Below are 9,827 nucleotides of genomic sequence, written 5' to 3'. Positions count from 1 at the left end.
TTGCAGCAAGTTCTAAGTATTGTTAACTATATTCCTGCAAATACAACATAACATCCTCAGTTTCATAACATGCAAAAGTTGAAGAATGAGGTGTTCAGTGTGGATTTGCTGTGGATTCTAAAGTGTGTTGGCTATTGTAGAGACAGGTATTACCCAAAATTTTACCACGGTAAGAACAGATAATTAAATTTTATGACGAACAGAATCAGCAGTGTAAATTATGGAAAGAAGATTTCTATAGGACTGCAGCATTTCTGTATGTTACCAAGTCAAATCAAAATGACTTGAATATATCTCTGCAAGGTAAAATTAAGTCTATATATGTTACGTGGCCAAATATCCAAGCATTTCCAAAAAGCTACATTTTTTCAAAACTTCAAAAGGAAATTGCAGATGAACATTTTCCGCAGTTAGCAAAGGTCACTGATAAGCAGGATGATATGTAAATTGTTTGAATATGCAGCTGTTATAGACCTATTTAGAGAATACAATAAAATGTTCACTTTGAGAAATGTTCACTAACTTTAAGGATCGTGATAATACACTCAAATTAGCATTTCAGCCTCACCTAATGGATATCACCAAGACACCTCAAGAATACAGATGAAGCTGACTGAGCCCTCAGTAGATGACATTTAAGGTCCCTATCTGATGCCAGGAAAGATCCACTTAAAATACAGAAAAAAGCAGAATAGCCACACCTGCAGCAGCATGCCCCCCAAAGTTTTCTTGCTTTTCAGTCTTATTGCTGCACATCTACATTCTCCTACCCAACCCAAATCAAGATGCCCTTAAGGTCACAAATGACTAATATCTAGAGCAGTGGTTCTCAACCTTCCTAATGCTGCAGCCCTTTAATACAGTTCCTGTGGGTCACAACCCACAGGTTGAGAACCACTGATCTAGAGGATCAACTGAAACTGCAACCTCCATGTTGCAACCAAATATTCAAATGCTTTTCAACAAAAAGCAGACAGAACAAAGTCATTAAAAGGTTACTTAACTTTAAAATTAACAAACAGTTTTCATGTTTTGAAATTATTAAATAGATTTTTACAAAATAATGTACATTTTTAAGTATATCTAACTGAAGTTTCTTGAATGCCGCCTTATTTGATTACAGCTAAATTAATACGGGTTCCAACATTTAAAGAACCTCGGCATGTAACTGCCATTAAAGTTTCATGTATTTATTACCCTTACTATTTTTAATTCATTTATTTTTGAATAAAAGGTCTTCCTCTGTCACTCAGGCTAGAGTACAGTGTCATGATCACAGCTTGCTACCCCCTCAAATGCCTGGACTTAAGCCATTCTCCTAGCTCAGCCTCCTGACTAGGTAGGAGTATAGGTGGGTGCACTGATGACTGGCTAATTTTTTAAAAAAATTTTAGAGCTGGGGTCTTGCTATATTGTCCAGACTGGTATAGAACTCCTAGACTCAAGCACTCCTTACCTTAGCCTCCTGAGTAGCTAAGACTACAGGTGTGAGCCACCACACCCAGCCAACTTACCATCACTATTTCTAAAGCAAAATTAGATATGTAACCAGAATGAAATAAAGAATCAGAGGCTTGTCATCTGCTCCTTAATCGGGTCCCTTTTGCCGAAATAAAGGTCCTGTCTACAGGGCATGTGAAGGAAGATAGGGCTGAGGAGAATTCAAAGACTGTTCAAATTAATCACAGAACCAAAACATAGGAAATAAAAGTTCTGGCAATATTTGCCAAATTATATTTGATTAGATTAATATTTCTATACACTATTTTAAAACTTTATGTCAAGATGAGACTCTGGTATTCAGCCACATCCTACGGGCTATTTCCAAAAATGCCACTAATTCTTTTTTGGAGCATCCCATTTTTATCTCTACATGAGTCTCTAATGGTTTTACCATTATCTAACTACAGTTGGGAGATTTCCACACACTGAAAGCAAACCACTCTGTGTCATATCATGTCAGATCCTTGGCCAAAATGCCTCCAGTAAATTTTTCAAAAAAATGTGCAAAGTTGGCTCGGCGCCTATAGCTCAACCGGCTAAGGTGCCAGCCACGTACACCTAAGGTGGCGGGTTCGAATCCCCAGCCTGGACCCACCAAACAACAATGATGGCTGCAACCAAAAAATAGCCGGGTGTTGTGGCGGGCGCCTGTGGTCCCAGCTACTTGGGAGGCGGAGGCAGGAGACTCGCTTGAGCCCAGGAGTTGGAGGTTGCTGTGAGCTGTAATGCCACGGCACTCTGCCCAGGGGGACAGCTTGAGGCTCTGTCTCAAGAAAAAAAAGTGCAAAGTTTAGAGGCACAGTATAATGCGGTTCACTTTCTGAAAAAAATTCCTATGTGAGTGTACTCTATACACATATGCTATAACTTTCTTAGAATTCTTTATAATTTAAATATTAAGATTTTAATGTTTTCAAACTAATAGACTAAAAGTAAGAAAAGCTCTTTTATAGAACAAAATATAAAAACTGTTGGTGCTAAGTATTGATGCATGATTGATGCATGACATTTTTTTCCATGCCAATTCTCTACCCGATGACCCTATTCCTGCACATTCACAAATATAATCTCACCCTTGTGATCCTATCTAAATAAAAAAAGACTCCTTTAGAGAATACTTTCACAGAAATAAGAATGTATCATCACCAGAGGTCAGTGCCAGCCAAGTAACAACAAGTTTTAAGTCAAGGCTCAGAAGAATCTGTCAGCCCCAGTACCTTCTTAAGCAGGCGCTGTACTTTCTATTATCTTTGATCTATTTCCCATCCTTCTCCACCCCCAAAACATAAGCATGCCCAGAACCAAGACACTCTCATAGTCTCACTAGGAAACAATAAAAGGTCAAATGAAACGGCACATGCTGGCTTATTCTTTCTTGCTCTAATCTAAAAATTAATCTTAATACATTTTTAAGACTTTCTCTTATATAGCTAAATTATCAAGGTAATCTTGATAACAGCATACATTAACATTCATAAAGACATGGCAGAGCATTATCCATAATTCCATAATTTGGGTTCTTCTTAGCCATAATTCAGTAAGTTACAGACTCAACAGACTTTTCAAAAAACATCCATGTGCCAGGTTCAGTGTCTCACAACTATAGTCCTAGCACTCTGGGAGGCCAAAGCAGATAGGTCACCTGAGCTCAGGAGTTCAAGACTAGCCTGAGCAAGAGCAAGACCTCCATCTCTAAAAATAGCTGGGTGTTGTGGCAGGTGCCTATAATCCCAGCTAAAGAAAGAGGATTTGAGCCCAAGAGTTTGAGGTTGCTGTGAGCTATGATGCCATAGCACTCTACCTAGGGAACAAAATGAGACTGTCTCAAAAAAAAAAAAAAAAAGAAAGAAAGAAAAAGAAACTATGTGCTCACTTAAGAATAAAATGAAGTATTCAACACAACAGACCTCAGTAAAACCTGACAATATAAAACTTCAATGCCTATTTTAAGTCTATATTTCAATCTAATATTTAGAAAAAGTAATTTTTATATAAAAAGTGATAATCTGAATTGACAGATTTGAGATCAGTTTTCTTGGAGCCAAAGAAGTAAACTACTGAAGATCTTCAGAAAAATACACTAAAACAGGGTCAGCATAAGGACCAAACAATATATATTCTAAGTTTCACAGGCCAGACTCTCTCCATTGCAACTCTTCAACTGTGTCACTGTAACCAAAACAGACAATATGTACACAAAAATATAGATCCTTTGTTATGACAATGTTTATTTGTATACCTTTAATATAAGGCTACCATAAGAATTGTCATTCTAAATGGCTGTTACTCCACAATAATTTCTTTTTGGTTAGGAAGATAAAATGTCATCTACATTTTTAAAAAAGACCTATGTTCACTAAATAAAATTATACTTTGAAGGGAAAATTGATCTCTCTATAATCTCGAAAACCTGAGGGGAAGGGGGAGGGGTTGGGAGAGGAGGATAGTGGGAGGTATGCAGGGGAAGCAAAGTGAACAAACATTAACCTATGATTTGTAATTTCAGAACAATGTGCAAAAGCTGGTAATATACGTGATACAGGACTATATATAAGATGCATCTGTGCCCTCAAGAAGCTCATGACATAAGTAAAGAGCGAACTTATTTTTTGCCTCTGTATCCCAAAACCCTACTCTAACATTAAAGGTTTAAGGGATTATAAACACATTTTTAAAAAAATGCTCAAAACTTAGGCTTCAAAATAAAGACAGTGTTAATGAAGATTTACACTTTCAAAAGCAGAAAGAGAAAAAACTTGTATAAGATCATGTTATATCCACATCCAGAAGTTACTTTATATTTCTATTCTTTTTTCTACATAAACTCTGCATTCCTCTCAGTAACCATAACTCACTACATAGGCATAGCCTCCTGAAAGGATTTATCAGAACCTTGTTGAAAATGGCAAAGGGTAGTACTGCACTCTGCTCCTTTCCTTCCCTACTCTCTAACCCCCACTTTAAAAATCCCACTATAAATCAAAATACACTAAGATTTCTCCACTGACAAAACAAAACCTTAAACCTTAAAATACACTAAAAGTAACCAATTTGTGTGTCTTCCTTCCAGGTAGGCTCTATATTCAAAAAGGTAAGTTTGTGTAGGAGAAAACGAAAAATTCTCAGGGCTGCAAGTAAGAATTAAGAAGTGAGAAAAACACACCTTATACCCAGGTACATCATTAAGTAGTTAAGTGAGTTACTTCAATTAGGAATAATTCCTAATCAAAAATTCAAGTATTTCAAAGAGAGAAATAAATAATGCCTGCCTTTATTATAATTTAAAACCTGCTCTGAAGCATTTTTAAAAATCTGACTAAATTTATATCTAGCTCCTTTTTTAAATAACATACCTACCTAAAAAATTATATTATTCTCTTTTGGGAGAAAATAATTAATTCTACTAAAAGCAGAAAAATAAATCATAATTCATTCACTACAGCCAAAGAAATCAAAAACCAAAAAAATCAGACCCTAAAAAAAATGCATACTCTAATTGTCAAGCGTTATAGGTAAGAGACATTTTAATTTCCACATGAATGATAGATCCTTAAGGTGAATAATTAGGTAAGATTTTTAATTTCTTAGCTTATTTTTTTTACAACAAGCATGTAATTCATAAATTTTTAAAGTTTAATAACTGAAAGATATTTTCTACATATAGGAATAAAAGCACTCCTAACTGGGAACTACATTTAAAAAAACTACATTTCTCATTAGAGGCAGGGCTTTGTGGCTCATCCTATAATCCCAGCAGTCTGGAAGGCCAAGGTGGGTGGAGCACCTGAGCTCAGAAGTTGGAGACCAGCCTGAGCCACAGCAAGACCTCATCTCTAAAAATATCTGGGCATTGTGCTGAGTGCTTGTAGTCCCAGCTACTTGGGAGGATGAGGCAAGAGAATCACTTGAGCCCAAGAGTTTGATGTTGCTGTTAGCTGTGATGCCACGCACTCTACTGAGAAAGACAAAGTGAGACGCCATCTCAAAAAGAAAGAAAAGGTTTTCTCATTAGGAAAAAATAAGAGAAATTCAATCAGCTTAAACTGCTATAGATGATACATAAATGAATGAGTGAAGCTGTGTTCCAATAAAACTTTACAAACAGAGGCACTCTCCATTTAGTAGTTTGCCAAGCCCCTATTCTAAACGGCCTCATTTTTAAATCATATGTAAGATTATAAATACATAAAATATAAACCTCCTACATATAATTATTCCCCTCTATCAAGTCTTTTCTACCTGTAGTGAAGGTACCAAAAGTAGCAAAGGTCAAAAGAGCAGACAGGAAAGGTAAAAAAGGTTAATGTGTTAACAAAACCTGTTCCTTGATCACTTCATTTAGATCATCCATTTAATAAGGAGCTTATTTGCTCAGGACACATGGTCCCCTGGCCTTAAGATCTAGCACAGAAGACAATACACTCAAAAACACCTACGACTAACTAGGCCAGCTAAAGTGCTATATGATGGTAGAAATAACCACTAATACCAGCAAAATACTTCATAGTTAACATATTTCCACATATATTATCTTAATAAAGCCTCATAACAACTCGAAGTATGCAAAAGACTTGGTGGTATTCTCATTTTACACAAAACTCATAAGCAGCAGAACTGGGATTTGAACCTTCAACACTACTAGCTCTACACCTTTTCAGAGTAGCTTTCTTCTAGGGGCTAAAGACAGAGGTACAGACATTTGCATTGAGCTCTGAGAATGGGCATGATTTTTTTTAATTTCAGCTTATTATGATGTACAGACAATTAGGTTTAAGTGTTTGCATTTATTAGTTATAGTTATATCCCTCACCCAAGAGGTGTGCCATATACCTTTACACTATGCCTATTACTTGAGAGCACACCAATCCCCTTTCTTATCCCCCTCTCCCACTCCTTGAGTTTAATTGTGTTGTTCAAAATGAGCAGGATTTTGATAAACAAGACCATAGCTTTCCCAGAAAAGAACACATAAAGACATCCAGGAACAGGAGAAGCACCCCCCACTTGTGTTTTTTCAATGAGCAGGGTATTTTGATAAACGAGAAAAGAATACATACAATAGTCCAGGACCAGGGAAATACAATGTAAGTAAAGACAATGCTAGGTTGGTTCATATAAGATCTATAAGATAAAGCCATAGAACTGGGTTGAAAGCTTGTGGAGATTTTTAAGATCTTTAAGTCTATCCACTGCCCTAGGGGTAATAAAAAATAAAATGGTTTGGGAAAGAGAAAGAAGAAACAAATCAATACTGTATATTTAATAATTTGTAAAACATCATCTCATACATAGGGATGTTAAGATGTAAGGTAGTGTGCTACAGGAAGATTAGATTTTCAGGTCCTCAGTAGAACTCTTGAAAGGCCTACAAGAAGGGAAAGTAATTAAGGCTTTCTCCCTAGTTTCAGCTTGAAGGGTCAGATAATGCAAAGCAATTCCTGTCTGGGTCTGACATGATGGTACTTATGGTTCACCTCCACTACCCAACCCCAAAGCTAAACCAATGCCTGAAATTACCTTAAATTTTCCTACACTTTCTTTAAAACTTACTGAATCTTCCGGAGGTCTCTGGATTTTTCCCCAATCCACAGAAGGCCCCTTTTCTTGCAAAAATCTGTGAAATAGCTTCCGAAATCCATCAAGGTCTTTTTTAGTATGCTGTGAAAATAGAAGTCATTGTTACAACCAGCAGAATGGTTATTTAATAAAAATATAAAAACAAATACAAACTAAACATTTAAAATGCCTTTAAATGAAATTCTTATACTATTAGAATACGGAATAGTAGAGCACAGACTTTTTTACACTCTAATTTAAAACTAAAGAGGAAAAAAGCTAATAGGGAACTAATTTAAGGGATTAAAGGCAATTAATCCTCCCTACCTCCCACCAGTATCATACATTCTGAACACCATTTGGTACATGGAGATTCCAACTGGTTCTCTACTTTTATTCACCAGTATTTTTTTCTACTTCTTTTTCTTTTACTTCAGGTTAAATGGGGCTACAAGCAATTAGGTTACATTGTTTACATTTGTAAGGTAAAGTCCAAGTTGTAGTTGTGTCCCTCACCCAGGAAGTGTGTCATACACCCATTTGTCCTGCTGGGTAGGAACCAGCTGACCCCTCTCCCCACTCCTTGAGTTTCACTGCGTTTTTCTCTCACATGAGCATATTGTTGTTAACATACAAGTTTCAAATTAGTATTGAGTATATGTGATGCTTGTTTTTCCATTCTTGTGATACTTTATTTAGGAGAGTATTCTCCAATCCAAAGTTGTAACAAAGGATACAAAATCTCCATCTTTTTTAATGGCTCTATTTCTAAGTGAAAATTAATCTTCACCAAAAGCACAAAAAGGAATAAAATACAGCTAACTTTAAAATATGAAGTATGAACTGAAATTTGAAAATGAAAAGATAATCTATTGATTCATAAGTAAAAATGTAAACACCTACCAATTCTGGGAAACTTCTATTAGAGTTCTCAAAATAGCATGTTCTATTAGAAACAGCTCTTTGGAAAAAGACATGCAGGATATATAGTTGATAAGCTAACTTCTCATGATTCCAGCTGAAAACTGGTATCCATTTCTCCACTCAATGATATCAAAACAGAACAAATAAAATGTAATTTGTTTTGATTCTTTCCAAGATTTTGGAAACTTCTTAGACTTAAAAAGACTTAATAGTTCTATAATAGGTAAATGTTAAAAGTCCTTAATTATTAAACAATTTTAATTTTTTATTTTTGATGTTATCACATAATCTTGCACTTACTTGAGGCTGGATGATTGGCAGCAACTCACCACCCAGACAGATGAAACAAAGATACACTATAGAGTCCTTACCTCAAACTCATGCGATGGTGCTGTGGTGAGTATTTTCTCTAGTTCCTTCTTCACAGATAATTCTAGCTCTTGTCGAATGACTTCTTGAAACTGAGAAGCACCATCTTGAGACATTGCTTTGCTAAGATCTTAAAATAAAAATATAAAACCACCATTTGAAAACTCAGCCATTCAAAGAGCTAGTAAGCTATTTCTGGTGTTCTATGCAAATGAAAAGGGCTCAGTCCTACAGTCCCATCATTATCTGACAAGATTTCAGCAGTATCAACTACTTAGGACTACACAATTGTATAGGCTTAAATTTGCTTAAATTTCACTAGTATATCTATATGCTTTACAGGTATATCTGGGACATGAATTAAACACTTTGGAGTAGGTGGGGCAGGTGAAGTAAAAGGATTAACTTTCATTTGAGCATATACCTATTTTACTAATGTTTCCTTATTAACCATCAAAACCAGAGAAGAATTAAAACAACTAGAATGATGTTAACAAAGACACGGAACTGCTGCCTTATAAGAGAACTGTAGGGCAATTTTATAGAAGCAAAAGACTCCTCCCTCCTCTCCAGGCCACATGAAAAATTTAAGGTATCCTTTCCATTTTAGAAGGGAAGCCACTCTAGTTTCTTAATTTTTACTAAAGATCCCCTTGAGAGGTACTGGCAATTCCAAGATGCCTTTACTTCCCTGCATCAATATTTTCACTTTAAAAGGAGAAAGGCACAGGGCAGCCTGCCCTCTTCCAGGTTCGAGTTTCAGCCAAGATTCTTCACTCCTTATCTGTGTCAGATTAGACCTTGAGTGCTTTTGGCATGCCTACGCACCTATGGATCACATTAAGGTGACAAAAATGCCTGATAGATGACTACAAACAAACAGAAAATACAGCAAAAAAGAAACACTCTAGGCCCAAATACCTTGGAAGAAAAATACCAACACACGTTGCTTTATACACATCACTGTCTAGAGAGTAAACATTCTATTTACTTCTGATAAATTAGGGGCAATCAGATTATATCATCCACCTCTCACCTTTTACCCTCAGCACCTAATTCAATCTTATTTTATAAATGTTTACATTCAAATATTTTGTTTGATAACTAGTGATTTCTACAAGTGCTTCTTAATTTAGCAGAAGCATATTTCAGTAAGGCTAAAAACTCTGTCCCCTCATTCACTCCCACACACTATAATTTGTTTCATTTATTATTTGGGCAGAAAGAAACATTTATATAGATAGACTTAAAGCCAACATACTTTTAAAGATACTTTGAAAACAAATTAGTAAACTATGTAACTCCTGTGGTAATTTATTTACTGTACATATCCTCTGTCTTCCACAAATATATAAAAATGTTAATAAGTTATATTTAAGATGTTTTCACAAATCTTTTCATATATACTTTCTGTATTAAAATCCAAGAAAATTTGGTGAAATTCAAAGCTAAAATAACTTTTTTTTTTTTTTTTT

The 9,827-nt window shown here is 35.5% G+C and overlaps 1 protein-coding gene across 2 annotated transcripts in view; it reads right to left on the bottom strand.

Annotated features, from left to right (window-relative positions):
• UGP2 (UDP-glucose pyrophosphorylase 2) overlaps positions 1-9,827 on the bottom strand; it is a 56,347-nt gene that overhangs the window by 30,359 nt on the left and 16,161 nt on the right. For both annotated transcript variants that reach the window (XM_023512054.1, XM_003787954.3), the window contains exons 2-3: positions 8,355-8,482; positions 7,054-7,161 (exon numbers count right to left, since the gene is read on the bottom strand). In XM_023512054.1, coding sequence (XP_023367822.1) covers positions 7,054-7,161; positions 8,355-8,468 — 222 coding nt within the window. In that variant the 5' untranslated portion in view covers positions 8,469-8,482. The remainder of the gene's footprint in view (positions 1-7,053; positions 7,162-8,354; positions 8,483-9,827) is intronic.

Source organism: Otolemur garnettii, unplaced genomic scaffold (assembly GCF_000181295.1).
Source record: "Otolemur garnettii isolate 467f Iridium unplaced genomic scaffold, OtoGar3 scaffold00024, whole genome shotgun sequence".
In the NCBI taxonomy this organism is placed as follows: domain Eukaryota; kingdom Metazoa; phylum Chordata; class Mammalia; order Primates; family Galagidae; genus Otolemur; species Otolemur garnettii.
The sequence above is the reverse complement of the archived record's forward strand: the minus strand, read 5'-3'. Positions and strand labels throughout refer to the sequence as shown.